This window comes from Lethenteron reissneri, unplaced genomic scaffold (assembly GCF_015708825.2).
Source record: "Lethenteron reissneri isolate LAM-NWPU_2019-01 unplaced genomic scaffold, ASM1570882v1 scaffold_115, whole genome shotgun sequence".
NCBI classification, from domain to species: Eukaryota; Metazoa; Chordata; class Hyperoartia; order Petromyzontiformes; family Petromyzontidae; genus Lethenteron; species Lethenteron reissneri.
The window spans coordinates 1,728,428-1,751,764 of NW_026890838.1; the positions used below are offsets into that span (position 1 = coordinate 1,728,428).

Here is a 23,337-nt window from a genome sequence, read left to right on the forward strand (position 1 = left end):
GACAAAAATCGTGTTACATAGTGTAAGTGAAAGCTGAACTTATTGTGGGCCCCTGCTATGTTGATTCATCTTGAATTAATTACATGGTGAAGTGAGGAAGCATTAATACTGAGCAGATGAAGGTGGCCAGGCATGGTTCTGGACACACCACCACCACCTTTTTACCATGCGGGTGTGTGACAGTGTCAAGTTTGTATTTGCAGTAAAGTATATTAACTATTGAACATGGAGGTTAAATCAAAACAATAGTTTAATTTAGTTTTCCTCTAGGACTTTTTGTAAGAATGGAAACAGTCAGGAAAATATCTCAGCACATATGCAGCTGAAGTTAGATCTGTTCATCCGAGCATTCAAGCAAATCCACCTCGGAAGTTTCGATTGAACATTCATTTATGCATTTCGGTATAATACAAATAGTATTATTTTCAACACACTTTGTTATTATAGCTGAATTTTTCTTAAATATTCTTTTCATAGCTAGACAGCCGAAATTGTGTGCGTGGAGTTTTGGGTAAACATTCATTTTGAAGATACTAGAGCATCCAGGCATATTTATGACCATTGGCCCTCTCATTGTGTGCCTTAACAGCCCGCGTGATGAATTGGGGAATTATTTTCACTATATCATGAATTCTAGATTTGAAGCTTTCGTGACTGCAAGGATTCATATTCTTAGGTTTTTTCGGTAAAGTCACGTAGGTAAAAAATTTAAATTAATAAAAGTAAAATAAAAATCACGACGTTTCGGAGGCAACACAAGCTTCCGTCTTCAGGTGGAACCGTCACAGCCACGACAGCTGTATCAAGTAAATGAGAAATTACAAGAGCTACCACTCCGTATATATAATGGTTGAAGAGGGGAAGGGCCAAGTACGGCACACTTTTTATTAATATGGTAAGGTGAGGCTTAAGACTAAGAATAGACTGCATAACAAAAGATTGAGCCTTTGTTATGGAGAGGTGCGGTTTGTGACTACGCCTAGTCTACATAACAAAAGTGTGAAAAAAGAAAAAAACTAAACCTGGTAAAACAAAACTGGCTGTCTATCAATAACCTGTAATAGTTGTCTGTCAAATAAGATGGTCCAAATAAGTGTAGTTAAATCTTTTTTGCATGGTTAATCATTGGAAAAAAAAAATATTCCTGTCGTAGCTAGACAACCGAAATTGTGTGCTTGGAGTTTTTGGTAAACATTCAATTTGAAGATACTCGGGTGTCCAGGCATATTTTTGACCATTTGCCCTCTCATTGTGTGCCTTAACAGCCCGTGTGATGAATTGGGGAATCTCTTTCACTATATCATGAAAATATGAATATGTATAAACGTGTAAGTCATGTGTGACTGTGTATATATGCATTCCTCTGTGCCTTGATACTGACGTAGATGGTGTGGATATGTTTTTCTGTCTGCAGCTGACGCTTCCTCTGACTCTTCCTCTGCAAAATTGGTCTGATGGAGCAAAGGGACTCAGCGCAGCTCGGTACAAGAAGGAAACAATGCGACCAGTGTGCAAACAGCACGGATCGTACTGGAAGTTTGACACAGCACCAGACAACTCACACAGGAGAAAAACCATTCAAGTGCACTGTGTGTGACAAGGCATATGCACAGTCATCAACTCTTCAGATCCACCAGAGAACACACACGGAAGAGAAACCTTTCAAGTGCAGTTTCTGTGTAAAGGTATTTTCAGGTTCATCTCCTCTGAAACGACACCAGATAACACACAGGGGAGAAAAACCCTTCAAGTGCACTGTGTGTGAGAAGGCATTTACAGAGTCATCACATTTTAAAATAGACCAGAGAACGCACACAGGGGAGAAACCCTTCAAGTGCACTGTGTGTGGAAGTGCATTTGCAGCGTTATCAAATCTTCAGACCCACCAGAGAACACACACAGGAGATAAACCCTTCAAGTGCACTGTGTGTGAGAAGGCATTTGCACAGTCATCACATCTAAAAACACACCAGAGAACGCACACAGGAGATAAACCCTTCAAGTGCACTGTGTGTGTAAGCGCATTTGCACAGTCATCAATTCTTCACGACCACCAGAGAACGCACACAGGAGAGAAACCCTTCAAGTGCACTGTGTGTGAGAAGGCATTTGCAAAGTCATCACATCTTCAGAGTCACCAGAGAACGCACACAGGGGAGAAACCCTTCATGTGCACTGTGTGTGAGAAGGCATTTTCAGATTCATCACTTCTTAAAAGACACCAGAGAATACACACAGGAGAGAAACCCTTCAAGTGCACTGTGTGTGAGAAGGCATTTGCAAAATCATCAAATCTTCAGAGTCACCAGAGAACGCACACAGGGGAGAAACCCTTCAAGTGCACTGTGTGTGAGAAGGCATTTGCACAGTCATCAAATCTTAAAAAACACCAGAGAATGCACACAGGGGAGAAACCCTTCAAGTGCACTTTGTGTGGGAAGGCATTTGCACAGTCATCACTTCTTAAAAGACACCAGAGAATACACACAGGGGAGAAACCCTTCAAGTGCATTGTGTGTGGGAAGGCATTTGCACTGTCATCACATCTTCACAACCACGAAAGAACACACACAGGACAGAAACCCTTCAAGTGCACTCTGTGCAGGAAGGCATTTGCACTGTCATCACATCTTCAAATACACCAGAGAACACACATACATCAGAAGATCCCCAAGGAGCGGAGTCTGAAATTGGCTTGTGAAAGTCCAAGTGCTGCAATGAGCCCATCCCTGCTGAAAAAAGAACCAGAATTTAATTCCAGCTTGGACACAATTAAATGTATCAAGGTGAAGAGCGCAGAAGTGAAGGTGAAATGTGAAGAAGTGATGGTGAAGAGCGAAGAAGCGATGGTAAAATGTGAAGATGAAGATTCAACTCCAAAATCGGACCTTCACATCGATGGAGGCAACGTGAAGCAGGAGGAGAATTCTGACTGTGAGGCAGAGCGAGGCAACTCCCAGTAGTTTGTGGAAGTGGAGGTGTGGGTGGACTTCTTAGGCAATGCAAAGTCAAATGGAGACCCGGTAGATGTGTAAGTTTGAGACAATGAAGCTCCAATAGATGCACCTTTGTCACAGGCCTTTTAATTAAAATAACGTGAAGTTGCACACTCAATTCCTAGGTTCAACCTGCAGAGTAAGAGCAGCCAGTATTTGCGGACCTGTGGGTTGGGTAGATTTGTAACCAGGAGTTAGAGCCAATAAGCTCCAAAGCATTCTCTATGTTATACTATGTTATAATAATTTTAGCATTTATATGGTGCTTGCTTAATCTCCTCAGCAACTCAGTTGTTTTGTATCATCTCATCACAGACACTCGAAGAGCATGTTGTATATGTAATGCGAGCGTAAATCGGGTTGTTGCTGGGCTCTGGCCCAATCACACGGCCCGGAGTATTGGGAGGCGGAGCCTGGTCTGCGGGGCGTGTGAGAGGGGCCACCGTTCACCTCGGCTCCAATGGGAGGCGAGGTGAATGGGGGCGGAGCCAGCAAGGGCAGTATGGGAAGGCCGGATCTAACGATCCGGAAGGGGAGGAGTCAGGGTCACGTGGGGGGAGAGGATATAAGTGGGAGCCCGGAAGAGATCGGGGTCAGTTGGGGAAGTTAAGAGTCTTGAGCCACGTTGGGTGGTGAGAGAGATCCGCGCCATCGGCCACGTGGCCGAAGGACCTCAGCACGCCGTCGGCCAGCGGTGTGCGGAGTACGGGAGTAGAGGAGCTAACGGAGGAGCGTGCGTGGCACGCGAGAGGAGACACTGGTCCCTTATCAGGACCAGCGGGGTGTGAGGAAGAGTGGAGGAGCTGACGAGGGAGCGTGTGCGGGGCGCGCGCGAGATGTCGCTGGTCCGCGGAGGAGACCAGCGGGGTGCGGAGAAGAACCTAAATAAAAGACAAGCGGAGACCAACAGTGCCTGACGGAGTCTTTTATTACACTGGGGTCAGAAGTGCTTCGAGATGTCAAAACATCTCAAGAAAAAGAATATACCTACGCCATCTTCAGAAGACGAAGAGGACCTTCCTCCGGCGGTGGCGATCCCGACCATGGAGGGCGCGGGCGAAGTGGCGGCGAGCGACACGACAGGAGTACAAGATGTCGTCGCGGCGGCCGGGCCGTCTGCGTTAACGAGCACCGAGCACGGCTGGTGACACGTGGCAGACCAGCTTGATTCGCTACGGGCCGTTTTGCTGGATTTAGTCACCCTGGTGGCGCCTGCGATGAAGCCGGGACAGCCACGCGTTGGGCCTTCAAGCGGGGAGCCGTCGGGTGGGGCCGAGCCGTCCGCCATTGGGGCCTCTGCGAGGCTTCCCGCCCTTCCCGATACGCAGCAGGACGCCGCCATCTTGGGTGTGGCCGTGGCCGAACGGCGGGAAGCCGCCATCTTGTCGCCGCCACATGGGACGCCTGCATCGGAAGACAGCAGCTCGGGGACTCGCAGCCATCGCCTGACGACGATTAAAGAATTCTCAGTTGGAGGAGATTGGAGCGCATTTGTGTGGCGTTTTGAGTCGGCCGTCCGATCCGTCAAGTGGACGGATGCGGAGGCCTTGGAAGTTCTGCCGACGCTCCTGGATGACAAGTCTTTGAAATTCTTCCGCTCCATCGCGGCCGTGAAGAAGGCGACGCTGAAAGGGGCGTTCGACGAAATGGCAGAAGTGTACGAGCCTCAGGACGACGCACACCGCAGGTTCGTCCAGAGGTAATGGGCAACGGAGGAATCGCCTGTGGCCTTCCGGGGCGCTGTACTTGAGCTAGCCATGGCTGCGTATCCAGAGACGGAGCCCGACTTGTTGGAGCCCTTGATACTGGGTCAGATGTTGGAGCTGTCCAAGGACTTGGGCATTCCACTGCCGGTGTGCGGCCATGAGCAGCTGACCTCCCGGATGGCTGCCAAGTACCTCAACATGCAGTTCAACTTGCGCCGTTGGGCAGAGATGACCGCCTGGACGGGGAGCCCGACCGTGGAGGGAGACGCCGTCGTGTGGACTCCGTCGAAGGCCGTCTTCGTGCCGGACGAGAGGGGGCCTGGCGATCTCACTGCGGCGACAGGGCCAGTGGGTTCCTCCAGGGGGAGCAGTGTCGTTTCGGGCCACCGCCGATGGATCGCCGAGACGTGGGGGGAGCCGGGCGGCGGGCCGACTCGTCGTGTTACCGCTGCGGGCGTATTGGACACTTCGCGCAGGACTGTCGGAGTTGCCTTCGCCCGCCTCTTCAACCGGAGTCCCCGGCCAGGGGACGCGCCTTCAACGCCGGAGAGTCAGCCGTGTCAGGCAAGTCGGTACGCATCAGACACCCGGCAAGGCCTGTCATCTCATTCATCACCGTCGGTATGCGTTCTGGGGGCCTGTTCTAACGGGGGGACTCTAAGGGATCCGCATCGCTCGCTGACACAGTGGCGAAAATTGGCACTGAGGGTGGTCGCAGCCACTACTGGGTCGTCAACCGTACCGGGTTCGATACAGGGGATCGACATGCGGATTTTGGTAGATTCGGGTGCGTCCTCCACTATCATCTCGGACGTGATATTCCATCTCTTGTCCATTCCGCCGTCGCGGGTACGACCGGTTTACGATTCATGTGTTGCGGCGAACGGAGGGAGTATCGGCATCGTTGGTCAGGTGGAGGCGCGTATTTCGGTTGGGGGTGCGTCGGCTTCGGGGACGGTGTTAATTTCCAGGTCCCTCGCTGTGCCGTGTTTATTGGGGACCGATTTCCTGGCATAGATGCCCATTCAGATAAGGGTAGATCAGAATTGTATTGAGTTACCGGCGGGCCGGAAGATTTTCTTTTTGCCGTCGCCGTGGGGCCAGTCCGCCCCAGACCGCCAGGTGCAGGCGCTGTCCGATGTTTCGGTCGACATTCCACCTGGCTCGCAGATGCTCATTCTACTGCGTTATCGGAAGCCCGTGCCTGGGGTTAAAGGGGGCGGCGGGGGTGTTGTTGTCGCCATCCAACGCGGTTATGGCTGGCCTGGCACTGGTCGCGGCACAGACGATTGTTCGGCCAGGTCAGCCTCCGTGTTTGCAAGTGTTGAATTGAGGCGCGGACAATGTCGTCGTGCCGGCCGGAACGGTTCTGGCCCATGCCACGACCGCCTTCATGGCCCATGATGATCTTGGCTCACCGGGGCCTCGTAAGGGGGGTTTCGACCTCGACGTCGCAGGACGATCGATGGATCACCGGGTTGTGCCAGGAAAATGCGTCTCTGACTACGGACCAGCGGTCCACGCCTCGCGTGCTATTGGATAAATATTTTGACGTCTTTAGTAAAGACGATTTCGATTTGGGACGCACCTCGTTGCTCTCCCACCATATTGATACCGGGGATGCTGCTCCCATTCGGATGAATCCATATCGGTTGAGCCCGGTGGAGAGGAATCATGTACGCGGCGCAGTGGATGATATGCTAGCCCCCGACATTATTTCTCCGTCCAACAGCCCATGGGGCGCTCCGATGGTCCTGGTGAAGAAAAAGGATGGTAATTTGCGGTTTTGTGTTGATTTTCGGAGGTTAAACAAGGTGTCGGTTGCGGACGCTTACCCCCTGCCGCATATGGATGATTCCCTCGATGCCTTGTCTGGGCCGAAATTTTTTTCCACTCTTGACCTCTCTTCGGGGTTCTGGCAGCTCCCCCTGGACGAGTCCTCGAGGGAAAAGACGGCTTTCCGTACGTCGGAGGGCCCTGTTTCAGTTTAATTGTTTTCCCATGGGGTTGAATGCCACCCCTGCTATGTTCCAGAGGTTGATGGAACTCGTGTTGACCGGTCTGCAGTGGGACACGTGCTTGATATATTTGGATGATGTTATTGTTTTCAGCCGTACGTTTGAGGAGCATCTTCAGAGATTGGATACTGTTTTTGCTAGGGTGCGTTCCGCCAATTTGAAATTTAAGCCCAAGAAGTGTCACCTTTTGCAATGATCCGTGCGCTATTTGGGCCACATTGTCAGCTCTGACGGTGTGGCCACGGACCCGGAGAAAACGGCGTGCGTCCGGGACTGGCCGATTCTGGCCACGGTGGGTGATATGCGTCAATTTGTCGGGTTCGCTTCCTATTATCGCAGGTTCGTTCCAAATTTTGCTACAATCGCTACGCCGTTGCACCTCCTTACGGCAAAGAACCGGAGGTTCAGCTGGGGGCCGGCGGAGGAGGTGGCGTTTCATGGCCTACGTGATCGCATGGCGTCAGCGCCGACGCTGGACTACCCTTATTTCACTCTGCCTTTTATTCTGGATACCGACGCTAGTGACACGGGGATTGAGGCCGTCCTATCGCAGTTTAAGGATGGCGTCGAGCGCGTTGTGGCTTACAGGAGCCGCGTTTTATCTCCGGCGGAGACCCGCTACTGCGTTACCCGCCGGGAACGGTTGGCGACAGTGCATTTTGTCCGTCAATACCGCCCGTATTTGTATGGCCATAAATTCATTGTGCGCACGGACCATGCGGCTTTACAATATTCCCTGAAAGTTGACCAACCGTCTGGCCAATTGGCACGATGGTTGGAAAATTTGCAGGAATTTTCATTTGAGATTCAATATCGTAAGGGGTCGCGTCACGTAAATGCGGACGCGCTCTCCTGATTGCCGCAGGGAACCACCTGCGCCTGCGCCTCTGGCACGAATAGGTGCACGCGGGTTACACAGCCCCCGCGTCCTGTCATGTCCGCTGTGGAGATGCCCGTGGCTTCCACGTGTCCGGAACCGGCCGACGGGGTTTTGAATTTGCCGCGTTCCGTGTGGGTTCGAGAGCAATTGCTCGACGATTCGCTGGGGGCCTTGCGGAGTCGGGCTGCGAAGGAAAGGGGATATCCGTCGTCCAATGGGATGCCGGGAGCGGCTCCCCGTGATGGCTTGTTGATGTGGAGGGAAGGCTTGCACGATCGCTGGTGTCTTGTTGTGTTGTCGTCATTGCGATATGAGTTGATTCGGATTCTGCACGCTGAGAAGTTGTTACATCTCGGGGTGCAGAAAACCTTATTGACATTGCAGCGGGATTATTTTTGGCACGGCATGACGACTGACGTCGTCGGGCATATTCGGGCGTTCTCCGATTGTGCCCGGCGGAAGCCGCCAAAGCAACCGTATATTCCCCCAGTTGGTGGCGTTGGATATTCTGGGGCCCTTTCCCCCGTCCGCTCGGGGGAACAAATTTTTGCTGGTCGGGGTTGAATATCTTTCCCGCTGGCCGATGGCCTGGCCTTTGCCCGACCAGTCGGCGGCGTCTATCACGGATGCATTTCTGTTCGGATATGTGATGGACAAGGGGGCGCCGGAAAGGTTGCTTACAGACCAAGGGCGAAATTTTTCTTCAAACCTATTGCGGGATGTGTGCGACACACTGGGGACTAAGAAAGTTCGGACGTCTCCCTACCATCCACAAACTGATGGGATGGTTGAACGATTGAACCGGACCCTGTCGGCCATGCTCTGTCATACGGTTAGCGAGAAGAAGGCCGATTTGGATTTGCATATCCCTGGAGTGCTCTCCGCTTACCGGATGGCGCCACATGCGTCGACGGGGTACTCATCTTTCTTTTTGATGTACGGCCGCAAGAATGTGCCGCCTGTGGAAGTGAAACTGGGCACGCGGGCGAGGGGTCCTGTTAAGCCCCTCCCCAAATATATTTGTGACGCCGCTCGGCGCGTGGCGGAGGCGCGGGAGGCGGCCCGATTGGCTACGGCCACGATGAGAGAGCCGGGCGCAACGTTCATTCCGGGGAACGAACGTTGCGCCCGGCTCTCTCATCGTGGGTCCCCCTGGCGAGTGGGGGACATGGCCTAGCTCCACTGCCCACAGGTACCGGTGGGGACCTCCCCTAAGTTGCACAAACCCTGGCAGGGGCCGGTTGTGCTCATTGAGGTCCCTAGCCCGCAGTCCGCGCGCGTTCGGGTCGGATCGCGACGTTGGTACGTTCACACGTCCCGATTGAAACCCTACGTAGTCCCATGTGTGGATATGTCATCTCCTAACGTTGCCTTGCCGGTGTCTGTCGCATCTGACGCGCCACTGACTTTACCTGTTTGACCTGCAAGCGCGCCTGTCGTGCCTCCTGTAGATGGCCCGGCTGTGATCCTGCCGGACACATGGATTCTTGCACCGAGTGGGCCTACCACGGCGACGGGGACACTTTGCCCCGCTGCCCCTACAACCCCACCGCGGTTGCAGTTGCAGGGGCCCCGAATACGGACCTCTCTGGGGAACGGGATGCTGGGACGGACAAGCCTCCACCAGCGGCGGATAATTCCGGTTCCACCGCTCCTAAATCTCTATCGGGACTGCGACCTTTGGGGGCGCCGCCTCTCGTGAAGGACGGGCCGGTGACCCGCACTCGTTCCAAATCTCTTCCCTTTCGTTAATTGTGTTGTCGTTATACTCTCCGTTGTGTCTAGTGATTCCTGATTGTGATGCTGTCGCTCGCATTATTTTATCCTATTGCAGCCGGGACGGCTGGCGAGCGTAAATCGGGTTGTTGCTGGGCTCTGGCCCAATCACACGGCCCAGGGTATTGGGGGGCGGAGCTTGGTCTGCGGGGCATGTGGGAGGGGCCACCGTTCACCTCGGCTCCAATGGGAGGCGAGGTGAATGGGGGCGGAGCCAGCAGGGCAGTATTAGAAGGCCGGATCTGACGATCCGGACGGGGAGGAGTCAGGGTCACGTGGGGGGAGAGGATATAAGTGGGAGCCTGGAAGAGATCGGGGTCAGTTGGGGAAAATAAGAGTCTGAGCCACGTTGGGTGGTGAGAGAGATCCGCGCCATCGGCCACGTGGCCGAAGGACCTCAGCACGCCTTCGGCCAGCGGTGTGTGGAGTGCGGGAGTAGAGGAGCTAACGAAGGAGCGTGCGCGGCACGCGAGAGGAGACGCTGGTCCCTTATCAGGACCAGCGGGGTGTGAGGAAGAGTGGAGGAGCTGACGAGGGAGCACGTGCGGGGCGCGTACGAGACGACGCTGGTCCGCGGAGGAGACCAGCGGGGTGCGGAGAAGAACCTAAATAAAAGACAAGCTAATGAGATTCTGCAGGAAATCTCCAGTTGCCTTCAAGAGAAACAAATGATGAAAACAGCAGAGGTAATGAACCTCCCTTGGACAGCGAAATTCAACCAAGGGCAGTTAATCATTGCGAGTTAACTGGGTTTTTTTTTTAAATACAACAGTAATGTTTGACGCTTAGCTATATCTTCAACCTCAGGATATCAAAATATAACTTGAGAATAAGAAGCACGGATCCCTGGCAATACAGACTGGGAACAAATGTTAATTAAACCCTCGTAATATCCTTGGTAACAACTCATGGTATACCACAAATCTTGGTTAAGCATGAACCAAGTAATTATGAAAGTATTAGACCTAGGGTCATTCAGAAGAGATAATGCTAAATATGCCAATCACACACGACCAAGATAATATGTATTCCACAGGATCAGAGCCTCGCCAACCGCCTTTGTCTTCCAGTAGCTAACACAGTACATGGTCAGTTTAACACGTAGACTTTCGCGACCAATATTAGTCAAATGTGTCGTAACCCTCCACCACCCGACACTGCCAAACAGTAAAAATTGTGTTGCGTTTACCAAGACAAATAGATTTTCGATTTAAAGCTTTCGTGACTGCAGGGATTCATCTTCTTGGTTCTTTCGGTAAAGTCACGCAGAAGGGAAGTAACAAAATAATAAAAATAAACATAATAAAATTTATTCTCACGACGTTTCGGCCACAACGCAAGCAGCCGTCCTCAGATGAAAACCAGGTCTGTCAGGGCGACAGCGTCTGAATGAAACAGCACCATGCTTGGAGCATATATTTAAGCTGGGTTGGAAGGGGGGGAAAGGGCGCCTTGACAAAATAATCTGTATATCAAGAGGAATTTCGCATATTTATGGGAAATGCAGGTATGTGATTAGTACTACTTATGCCCGTGCATTATGCAGGATTAGCAGCATCAAAGGGAGGGGATATGGGAAATGCAGGTATGTGATTAGTACTACTTATGCCCGTGCATTATGCAGGATTAGCAGCATCAAAGGGAGGGGATATGGTTAGCATTAATAAAGGGAAGGAGTGTTAATAGTATGTAGCTGCAGTAACTAAAACCACCGCGTAAACAACTAAAGTATAAACTACATAGTATCATCAGTATACTAAATATACTCTACAATAAGCTGAGTTAATAACATACCTGCATTTCCCATATCCCCTCCCTTTGATGCTGCTAATCCTGCAAGAAACAGGTCTGTCGAAGACAGTAGGTATAGTGTATAGCGGATTGTATAATAATAAATAGTATAAAATTGTAATGTTTAATACAATGTATAAAGTAATATATAGTATCGTAATTGTATAGTGAATCTACAGCAGTGTGATATACATTAGGGTGGGTAGAATAATACAGTGTAATATTACAATGTATAAGGTATAGGGTGGTGTATAGTAATACAATTTAATGTTGGGTTTGTCTATGGCAGTATATAGCAGGGGGTAGACCGATTGATATGAAAAAGAATTTCCATATCAATCGGAATTTAGCATATGTATGGGAAATGCAGATATGGGATTAGTACTACTTGTGAAGTGTGTAGGAGGTGGGAAGGGGGTTTAAAGTCATTATGCCCGTGCATTATGCAGGATTAGAATCAAAGGGAGGGGGTAGGAGTAGCATTAATGAAGTGAAGGAATGCTAATAGTATGTAGCTGCAGTAACTCAACCACCACGTAAACAACTAAAGTATAAACTACATAGTATCGTCAGTATACTAAATATACTCTCCAATAAGCTGATCTACTAACAGTAAGTAATACATTATAATTCTATGTCGCAAAATTATAATATGCTTCCAGCTAAACTTTATTCTCTTACATCACACGGGTCTACCCCCTGCTATATACTGCCATAGACAAACCCAACATTAAATTGTATTACTATACACCAACTTATACATTGTAATATTACACTGTATTATTCTACCCAACCTAATGTATATCACACTGCTGTAGATTCACTATACAATTACGATACTATATATTACTTTATATATTGTATTAAACATTACAATTTTATACTATTTATTATTATACAATCCGCTATACACTATACCTACTGTCTTCTCGACAGACCTGTTTCTTCACCTGAGGACGGCTGCTTGCGTTGTGGCCGAAACGTCGTGAGAATTATTTTATTATGTTTTTTTATTATTTTGTTACTTCCCTTCTGCGTGACTTTACCGAAAGAACCAAGAAGATCAAGACAAATAGTTCACTACTTTCGCCCACCACCGGTGTGTTGAGTGATTCAACATCATTTAAAATATTGAGTACAACGTTTCGCTGGTAATTAAATCCAGCATCATCGGGCAATTTGCCATAATGTTGAGGCCCTCCACTCGCTCCTGGTCTTAAATAGAATAACAGGGTGACGTCATCTTTTATCTCAATCTGGTGCAGTGATTCGAGGCGGAGACGGGGAGGGTATTGTAATTATATAATTGACTAGCATTACTACCCGGCATCGCCCGGGACTTGGATTCACCACGCCAGGCCGCCTTTGTCTCCTCAGTGGCGATGTTCACACCACACCAGTTACTCGTTTGAGGCTGAGTTGACCTAGGGAATGCCCAGGACCGGTTGAAATAATCGTCACCGGTGATGGCCGTGAGCGGGAATCGCACTCGGGTCGCCGGGTTCATAGCGCAGTGCGCTAACCACTACACTACAATGCGTTACTGTTCCACATGCGTGGGCCACATGACAGATTTGTATGTCGGATTATGAAATTTTGATAAAAATAATGTTTCACAGTCCATATGTGTATGTGTGTGTAGGGCTATGTGTGTGTCAGTCTATGTATGTCTAAGTTCATGTGTGTGTGTCTTAGTCCATATGTGTGTGTGTAAGTACATATGTGTGTTTACGTCAATGTGTGTTTTAGTCCACGTATTGCTGTGTGCGAGTCGGTGTGTGTGTGTGTGAGTCGCTGCATGTGTGTACGTCCATATATGCGTGTGCAACTCAATGTGTGTGTATGTCTCAAGTGGATGTCTGTGTGCCAGTCCACATGTCTATGTGTGTGTACGGCAATGTGTGTGTCACTCTATGTATGTGTGTGTGTCGCTGTATGTGTACGTCGATATGTTTGTGTAACTCCATGTGTGCGTATCTCAAGTGCATGTCTGTGTGTGTGAGTCCATATGTGTGTGTGTCTGTAAGTCGATGTGTTTGTGTGTGTCAGTCCATATGTGTGTGTGTGTGTCTCAGTCCATCTGTGTGTGTGTTAGTCGCTGTGTGAGCATGGCTCCATGTTAGTCAGTGTAACTCCATTTCTTTGCGTGTCTGTAGGTCCAGGTGTGCATCTTAGTCCATGCGTGTGCTTTATTGACCTGGTCAAGGCCTATGATACCATCAGTAGGCCTGGCCTCTGGGTTGCTCTTCGTGCTTTCCGAGTCCCGAACCCACTCATCACCATCCTTAAGGATCTTCATGATGGTCAGCGGCCCCGCGTCTTAACTACGTGGCCGTGAGTCAGAGCCATTCTCTTTACACCTTGGGGTGCAACAGGGATGTCCTCTGGCTCCCACATTGGTCCACGTAGTTCCTCGAGCCTTCAATGCCTGTACCGGAAGAATTCCCATCTGCTACAGATACAATGGGAGGCTGATCGATGCCCGGGTGCGGCCAAGGGATGGCTCCCTATTGCTCAACCACGTTATGTGTGCCGATGATCTGCTAATGGCTGCTTACTCGGAGGAGGAGTTCGAGGTGCTGCTGCTGAACCTGGAGCTTGCCACCAACAGGTGGGGCCTTACCATCAGCCCAACCAAAGCTAAGCACCTGCCTTGCTATTTTGTACCATCGGACACACCACCCCCACAACTCCCAATTGGTGATGGCGTGGTTGTGGAGACAGTGGAGAGTTTCCCTGGGCAGTGTGCTAATGACCGGCTCCGGTTTAACAGCAGAGGTCTCACTCTGAATCAGTCGAGCTGCAGTATCTTTTCACTCCGTACTAAGCTTCAGGTCTTATCGGCCACGGTCATTCCCTCCCTTCTCTACGCTTGCGAAACTTGGACTCCCCTAATGGAACATCTTCGCCGGTTAGAAACATTTAGGCTGGCCTGCCTACGATCCATCCTGGGTTTAACCAGGCTGCATTGTGTGAGGAGCTCACAAATCCTTGAAAGATGTGGACAAAGTGCCATCGGTGACCTCCGGCAGGCAAGGCTGCGTTGCCCGAGTCATGTAGCCCGCATGGCCAGCCACCGCATGCCTAAACAGCTTTTGTTCCGCCGCATCGAGGGGGCTAAACGGGCATGGCATGGGCTGGAGAAGACATGGAGTGATGTGCTACAGGAGGACTTGGAGCTGAGTCCACTTGCGGATGACTGGTACCAGCCGTGTCAAGATCAGCCTCTATGGAGGAGGCTCCTGAAGGACGCTACTGGCCAGTAGCGTCCTGAAGGGCGGAGGAGCGACGCTCACAACAATGAGCGGAGCGCCGGGTGGCTAAAGCACAGAAAGTTGCCACAGTAGGGGCCACAGGTGGTGCATCAGCCAGTCGTCTCAGTCAGTCGACCTGTGCCATCTGGGTTTGCCCCGTGACTTCTTGCCAGCGGCCGTTCGACACTTCACGTGCCCTCAAGGTGCACATAGCCTGGCAGAAGCGTTGTTGTGATGTCACCGCCACTTAGTGGCGAATGGTGTTGTTCAGTCTATGTCTGTATGTGAGTCCATTTGTGCATGTAACTCTATGTGTGTGTATCAATGGATTTGCGTGTGTAACTACATGTGTCTGCCCTTTTCGCCCGGGCAACGCCGGGTACTAACCGCTAGTAAAAATTTATAAAATTTTTAAAAATACGTAAATCGTATAAATTATGATAATGTATGTAATTATATGCATAAATTCTGATAATCACGGATATAATCGTAGTAATTTATGTAAATGCTTGCGATTATTTTAATGTGTGCAGTTATAATAATTAGGCTTAGCTTCGTTAAACCAGAGTTGTATCAATCGGGATAAAACGATTATCTTTGATTAAACATTTACTGATTATCTTAGTGTGGTTATGTTATGTTAGGTCTCCAAATTCATATCTCATCGCAGGATACAGTTTTTATGAATAAGACAGTTTTGCATGGACTGGGAAAGAAGCACTCGAACTCTTGGTGTTAAGCAATTTTAATTCTAAACAAACATATGACACTCTAATATGCAAAGGCAAAAGTATACGTCAATAGATTCATTGGTAAGATTATGCAATTAACGAAAATAAATGACTAAAACATTTCTTATTCATGTAACTCGACGGCAGCAACTGTTTTGCACGATCAGTAGATATTGAACGCACCACCTTGAAATGGCAACCCTTTTGAAACACAAAGATAACTTTTTGAAAGTCTTATTCGTGTGCGTGTTGTGTGTGCGTTGTCCCCTTGTAAAATTAATTTAAAATTTTTTAGAGCCGGGAGTTGTGTCGTTAGCTTGTGGGGTGGGGGAGGGAATATACAAACAACGGCCAGACAGTTTCTCTCCGGCTTGGGCTTGGCTGCAGCGAGCCCGTCCTGCTTTCTCTCTCCACTGCTCGATCGAGCGGCGTTGGCACGATGTTCGCCGTCGTGGTACGCGATGATTCCGTCGTCGGATAGCGCGCAGCTCCTCCACCGCTGGATGACGAGTCGGCACGACGCTCGGTGACACCCGGGTCGTGCTGCTCGTGCGCTCTCTCTCTCCGCTGCTGGATGACGAGTTGGCACGACGCTCGCCGACGTGGTGCGAGATGATTCCGTCGTCGCTGCTGGACGTCTTGTCTGTTCTCACTGGGTGTTGGTCGGTGTGTGTGTGTATCAAACACACGGCGCATTCGATGGCGCTCTCTCTCTCTTGGTGGCAGCTCCAGGCCTCTCCACTGCTGGGTGATTGTTGAGTCGACACGATGCTCGCCTTCGGCGGTGCGCGATGATATCGTTGTCGGATAGCGCACAGCTCATCCGCTGCTGGATGAGGAGTCGGCACGACGCTCGGTGACGCCCGGGTGGTGCTGCTGCTGTCCCTCTCTCCTTGATCGCTGCCAACTTCACACGGACACCTGTCCTTACTTCAGGCTGTGTTGGCTCAGGCTCTGGACGACGCGGCTGTGCGCGTTCACCGGCTTGGAGCGCTCTGGCGATGAACGATGATTCTTGTTGCTCATCCGCTGCTGCTCGTCCTTTTCGATGCTCGCTTGGTCGACGCTTGGCGATTTCCGCCCTTTCTACAGGTTGATTGCTTGTTGTCACTCGTCACTCTCTCTTCTCCGTGCTTTCCTTTGTTCGTGCAGCTGCCAGCTTCACTCGCACTTAACCACACCTCGCCACTTCGTTCTGCGAGAAGCAACACCTGCCATCGGTATCGGTGTTTGCTCCCTCACGACGCTCCGCCAGCTGGAGCATGGCTGAACCCAGCCTCGACCCAGGTTGAACTCAGATTTCTGCCCTAACGACCCCTCGTCGTCCCATCTATTCTCAAGGCACGACTCGCCCCAGCTCCCTTGCGAGCCCCGTCGCAACGTTGCGTCGCAAGCCGAGTCCCGAGACTGAGCACGACTCGAATCAGACTACTCACTCTTCTGCCCGTTTGTGCTTACAACTCAAAAACGTGAACCCCCCTGCGCATCTCTTGTGAGAGAAACAACAACCCGAAGAAAAAAAAACCAGACACCCTCCCGACCCCTCCTCGTGACCCTTTCTAACCCCCTAAGTATTTATAGTGCCATCTGTTTGTGCCGGACCGTTGGAGACAAAGGTGGCTGAGGAGATTTTTGCAATACATTTATGTGGTCCTGTGTGTTACATTTATTCTTGATATTTCTTATGAGTTCCCTCGGTCTTAGTTTATCGTGGTTATTATTCGGTCTATGTTTAATGAATATTCGTAATGATCCTCGTTACATCATTATTTTGAGGGCTTTGCCAAGTTTGGTTATGCGTTTGTCTCCAGGAATTGGTGTATTATTCTGAGTTATATTTTAATGTCCTGAGGTTAAGTGTAACTAAGTTTCCACTTAAACTTTCTTGACAGCTGTAATTCGTATTCTTTAGTTTTTGGTAAGGTCATGTAGATATAAACATACAATACAAAATAATATATATGCGGTGAATACGAGTAAAATGAGGGAATTACTAATAAAAAGCCCCTATTGTAGGCTGGTTGATTCTTTTTGTTAAGTTTCTACTTTTCGTTAAGGAAACGTTAGAGAAAACGCGAGTTGCAACAGTTGTTTTTCTCTGCTCTGCACGATATCCGTGCATCTCCAGACGTCTTGGGAAGGTTAGGCCATCGACCTTTTGTCCATCTGGATGTCTCTGACCTCTCTGTGCTCCGAATGACCTTCCACGGTTTTTTTTTCTTTGTGTGGCATGCGAGGGTTAGTGGGTTGTTTTCATTATTTAATTAAAATATATATAGATGTAAAAAAAAAACAATGTTTTTTTTGCCTAATTATTCTTAATATTAATTTTTGGAAAACAGGGCATAGATACAACACGTCACAGCTCCCCCCCCCCCCCCCCATAAAAAGTTTATTTTTATAATTTTTACATGGTGTACAGTCTGGAAAGTACCCACATGGCAAGTTTGTTGCATGTCGGGAAGTACGCGAAACATTTTGAACGGTCACATAATCACAACTTTGCCTTTTATGTGTAATGGGTTCCGGAGACACTTGTAGAGGTAACTTCTTTATTACGATACCACACTCCAACAGTCCTCTGTTATAGCCTAGGGACACAGCCTAGAGACACAGCCTACTCTGGCTACGCTCTCGGGTCCTCCGGCTACAATTACCCTAGGGGAGGCTACCTGACCTGACCCAGCCAAGGTGCGGGTTTCGACTCTGGCTTCCTCGGAACTCGCCCTTACAAGGACGTAGAGCCACGAGTCCCAGAGTCCCACCACTGGCCCGCACAGCATCCCGGCCCTTACAAGGACAAGCGGGGCGAGGGGGTCCAGGGTCCTAAGTTAGCTGGTCTTTGGTCTAGAGCTGCGACTGGTCCCGATCAGTTGGGGAGGTCCCCTTTAATGTCCCTTTGCCCATCGTGGGGTGGCGTTGCGTGGGATCGTAGATCCCCCACAGCCCCCGCCCCCCCCTTGGCGGTACGGGGCACCCTTACAGATGGACCTCGTCTACCACTGCCGGTAAGCGTGGCCCATCTACGGCACTACATATGTATATGGAAATTGGTAATCATTCAATTGTTGTTCATTGCCATTTGTTTCCCCTATAAGGAATGGGAATTGTAATAGAATATGCTTCCAGGCCGCACTAAGCCTGTAGCTTTCAAAACGATTCAAGTTACTTGTATTTCGCTCAATTTCAATGGATTATATAATTAGTCTTGGCCAGTAATAATCAGTTTTCCACAACACTTCAACATTATCAAAATCAATTGAGTGTCCTTGACAAGCATGCTCTGCCACTGCCGACAGTTGTGTTTGAGATTATTTAATAAGACTAAAAGAACACCAAAGAAAGTACTGTCTGTGAAAAGACATTTGCACGGTCATCAGTTCTTCAGATCCACTAGAGAACACACGGAGAAACCCTTCATGTGCAGTGTGTGTGGGAAGGCATTTTCAGGTTCACCTGCTCTTAAAAATCACCAGAGAACACAGGTGTAATGATTGTGGTGTTGCTGCTGTGTACACACGTACACGTGTGACGTCACTGTGCCGGGAGCGTTTCTACCACGTGGGTCTACACACATGACGTCATCCTGGCTGGAGGCGGGAATGACGTCAGGGCTGGTGCTGGACATGTGACCGAATCCGAGTGGGGGGCCGGGGGCCCAGGGGGACCTCGGGGGGCACGTGGACAGCAGGGGGGCTTCGAGAGGGTGCTCGAAGGGTGGCGTGGCCGGGGTGAGGCCGGGCACGCCGAGGCCCATATAAGCAGCCTCAGGGGGTTCGAGGCTGCCCGTGCCGAGAATGAAGACGCCTCATGAAGATGCCAAAAAGAGAAGGCCTCCAGTGAGCAGACCTGCCAGCAGCCCACCTGGCTGGGTCACGCTAGAGTAGCTAGGAGAGAAGTGTGTATTAGCTAGGGTAGGTCGGTGGTCACCACCCTATGTGTAAAGTAAGAGGTAAAGTAAGAGTAACTGTTGAGTCACTGTTGTGTTAATTAATAAATGAGTGTTGCCTCCCAAGAAATGTGTGCACCTAATATGAACCCATTACACAGGCATCAGAAGATCCCCAAGGAGCAGAGTCTAAAATCGGCTTGTGAAAGTCAAAAGTTCTGCAAGGCGCCCATCCTTAATGATAAGAACTACAAGAAAATCTCAGCTTGGACACATTCAAATGTATCAAGGGGAAATTTGAAGAGGCGAAGGTGAAATGTGAAGATGCGGCAGTGAAGAGCGAAGAAGTGACGGTAAAATGTGCAAATGAAGATTCAACTCCAAAATAGGACCTTCACATCGGTGGAGGCAACGTGAAGCAGGAGGAGAATTCTGACTGTGAGGCAGAGCGAGGCAACTCCCAGCAGTTTGTGGAAGTGGAGGTGTGGCTCGACTTCTTAGAAAATACAAAGTCAAATGGAGACCCGATAGATGTGTAAGCTTGAGACAATGAAGCTCCACCAGATTTTTCACAGGTCTTTTATGAAATAATGAGAAGTTGAACACTCAATTCCTGGGTTCAAACTGCAGAGTAAGAGCAGCCAGTATTTGCGGACCTGTGGGTTGGGTAGATCTCTAACCAGGAGTAAGAGCCAATAAGCTCCCAAGCATTCACTATATTATGATCATATTTGCATTCATGTGGAGCTTAATTGCCCATAATTAGATCGCGTTAATTTAAATGTTTGGTGAAACCCGCTACTACGCGATTTGTTTTCCAACACACTAGTGTAGTGTAATAACGCCGACTGTTGTCAAGCAACGGCAACTGCTGTGGACAAATAATACACACGCCAGTGAGCAGAGGAACTGGGGCAAGGGTCATGGAAGACCCTATCTGGAAGCCCCTGGAACTTGCTAGAGGGTTCAAGGAGAAAGGCGCGACCAGGGCGGAGCCAGGCCGCGCTGGGTACAATAAAAGCAGCTGAGAGTAGGAGTTCAGCGCTGCCGGTTCTGGGAAGTGGGCTCGTATCGTCGTCGCTGTCATCTTCGCTAGATATTGTGCGGCTGAATAGTTGTTGGCTGTCTCGGTCAGCGCCATCGGTGTTACACCGTCAGAGTTGGGTTTAGGCTAGACTAGACGACTAGAGAGAGCGCATTTATATTTACGCGATCTAACCCCAAAAAAATCTTATGGATGATATTGGTCGCGAAAGCCTACGGGTTAAACTTGCTTAATTGCATCAGCAATTCGGAGTTTTGTATCATATCTCATCACAAACACTCGAAGAGCACCCCTAAGTGGCAGCTGCCTCTGTGTAGCATAAGGTGGCCCAGCACTAGCCTGCATGTGGGCATGAGTCTGTCAGTCATAGGCGATAATTGATGTGTAATCTCAGTTGTGCAATTTCTGGATAATATTTGGAATTTCTCAAATTTTGACAATGACACCAACATGCAAAGACCTATGTGTTTTGAATGACACAATATGTTTTACATCCACTCTTTAAGCAGATGGTGCATATTTTGGTTGATGTTACTGGAGTAGCCAGGAGTGCCTGTCGGATTTGAACCTTGAACCTCTGCAATAAATATAGAATGCGCTACCACTTGGCTTCCCTCAATCTGAGTGTAGGCATGCCAGACAATGTTTCTAACCAGCGCAGATGTTCCATTTAGAGGGGGTCCACGTTTCACATGCCTAGAGAACGGAGGGCATGACAGTTGCCGAGAAGACCCGAAGCTTCATGCAGAGCGACAGGCCAGGTAGCTTCCACACAGCATTGCAGAGCTGATGGAAAGATAATGCCGCCCGACTGAATCGGACCACCAACAAACTGTACACATACGCAGTGTAGACGTATTGTGTACACACAATGTATATACAGCGTACACACGGTCTGCACATACACTGTATACACAAACACTAACAAAAACAACGACTGCCATTCGCCAATACGTGGTGGTGATGTCACCATGGCGCTTGTGCCAGGCTATGTGCACGTTAAGGCCACGTGAAGTGTCGAACTCCCGCCGGCAGGAGGTCACAGGGCAGACAGGTGCTATGGTTCAACTGAGATGACTGGCCGATGCACCACCTGTGTCCCCTACTGTGCCAACATGTGTACACACAGTTTGTATACAGGGGCTGTCCATAAATGACTTCACGCGATTTTGGACGATTTTTGACCCCCCCTACTTCGTCACACGACGTCACAAAAAGTCAGCCCCCCCCCCTCAAATATGACGTCACAAAGCTCTGCCCACCCTCCTCCCCCAAAAATTTTAAACATGCTTCAAATCGCTTTAAATTATTGCCATTGCAGTGCGTATTTAATGTGGCGCTACACTCTGATATTGTAGGAGAATACATTTATTAAAAAGACTTTAATCAAGTAGAACGTGTTGTCTATATTATTTAAGTTGCGCATTTTGATGTGACGTCACATTTATCACCCCCCCCCATCGTCACACATCGTCACAAATGTCTGACCGTCCCCTCCCCAGTTGCGTGACATCATTTATGGACGGCCCCACACACACTATACACAGTTTGTACATACACTGTATACACAGTTTGTACACACAATGTTCACGTTGTTGAGCTCACGCACCCAAAGGGTCAATGTTCAATAGAGGGATAAATGGAATAGGAATTCATCTTCTTGGTTCTTTCGGTAAAGTCACGTAGAAGGGAAGTAATACAATAATAAAAATAAAACAATAAAATATTCTCACGACGTTTCGGCCACAACGCAAGCAGCCGTCCTCAGATGAAAACCAGGTCTGTCAGGGTGACAGCGTCTGAATGAAACAGCACCATGCTTGGAGCATATATTTAAGCTGGGTTGGAAGGGGGGGAAAGGGCGCCTTGACAAATAATTTGTATATCAAGAGGAATTTAGCATATTTATGGGAAATACAGGTATGTGATTAGTACTACTTATGCCCGTGCATTATGCAGGATTATCAGCATCAAAGGGAGGGGATAGGGGTGCTGCTAATCCTGCATAATGCACGGGCATAAGTAGTACTAATCACATACCTGCATTTCCCATATCCCCTCCCTTTGATGCTGCTAATCCTGCATAATGCACGGGCATAAGTAGTACTAATCACATACCTGCATTTCCCATAAATATGCTAAATTCCTCTTGATATACAAATTATTTTGTCAAGGCGCCCTTTCCCCCCCTTCCAACCCAGCTTAAATATATGCTCCAAGCATGGTGCTGTTTCATTCAGACACTGTCGCCCTGACAGACCTGGTTTTCACCTGAGGATGGCTCCTTGCGTTGTGGCCGAAACGTCGTGAGAATTATTTTATTATGTTTTATTTTTATTATTTTATTACTTCCCTTCTACGTGACTTAACCGAAAGAACCAATAAGATGAATCCCTGCAGTCACGAAAGCTTTAAATTGGAATAGGAATCTTAATGAACTTAAACTCTAACCCCGCTCACTGACCTCACCACTGCATTACCTCATAGGCGTGAGGGGGAGGTGTACCCCGCTAGTGACGTCATGTCACCTGCTGCCGCGTGACGTCACGAGACACCAGGAAGCTGCCGATCCGCGCGCGCGCTCACTGAGATCCGAGGTGAGAAGTTCACATCGTGATTGTTGTTGTTGCGGTGGTTGTTGTTGTTTGCCCAGGTAGAGCCCCGCTCCTTCTCTCTCGTAAAGATATCAATTGAGTAGCAGCGAGTATGGAATCGATGTCCAGGTTGGAACATTACAACGCGGGGCCTTGCCTCTTGCCTGATTGCATTTGCTTTGATTCTCTGCTTAAGTTTAATTTGTCTTCATCTGGCTCACTACTTTCAAACTTTTTTTCTTTTAAATATTTATACAGTTTTTTTTTATCTTACCAGGCCAAGCCCACTTCAGCTGCTATACCGCGCTTGTTTTCAGAAGCGACCTGCCCACAGCAAAGTGGCTTATCAATGTGTGGGAATGAATATCGGTCAAATACTCTAAACGCGTGGTGATGTTGACTCTAAATGTGGAGGGAAAGTCCACGCGACCACGGGGAGAGAGAGAGACACGCAAACTCCAAATATACAGGAGGGGTCGGGATCGAACTCACAACCTCCTGTAAACCAGGAGAGACAATTAACATCTCCCAGCCACCATGGTGCACACTCGAGTACATTACCACAATGAGTCTCGGCACTCTAATTCAGGAGCGTTCTGCCGAGTTGGTTTTGCTGATGCACCCTTTAGACCGATAAACAACTTTTTTTATATTACC

At 49.2% G+C, this 23,337-nt stretch overlaps 1 protein-coding gene across 1 annotated transcript in view; it reads left to right on the top strand.

Annotated features, from left to right (window-relative positions):
* The first annotated feature begins 1,355 nt into the window (after positions 1-1,355).
* LOC133361588 (uncharacterized) overlaps positions 1,356-23,337 on the top strand; it is a 55,961-nt gene continuing 33,979 nt past the window's right edge. The window contains exons 1-9 of the mRNA XM_061580512.1: positions 1,356-2,951; positions 4,325-4,679; positions 4,770-5,266; positions 7,060-7,147; positions 7,586-7,610; positions 8,063-8,125; positions 9,052-9,313; positions 18,533-18,639; positions 19,203-19,352. Coding sequence (XP_061436496.1) covers positions 1,455-2,951; positions 4,325-4,679; positions 4,770-5,266; positions 7,060-7,147; positions 7,586-7,610; positions 8,063-8,125; positions 9,052-9,313; positions 18,533-18,639; positions 19,203-19,352 — 3,044 coding nt within the window. The 5' untranslated portion in view covers positions 1,356-1,454. The remainder of the gene's footprint in view (positions 2,952-4,324; positions 4,680-4,769; positions 5,267-7,059; positions 7,148-7,585; positions 7,611-8,062; positions 8,126-9,051; positions 9,314-18,532; positions 18,640-19,202; positions 19,353-23,337) is intronic.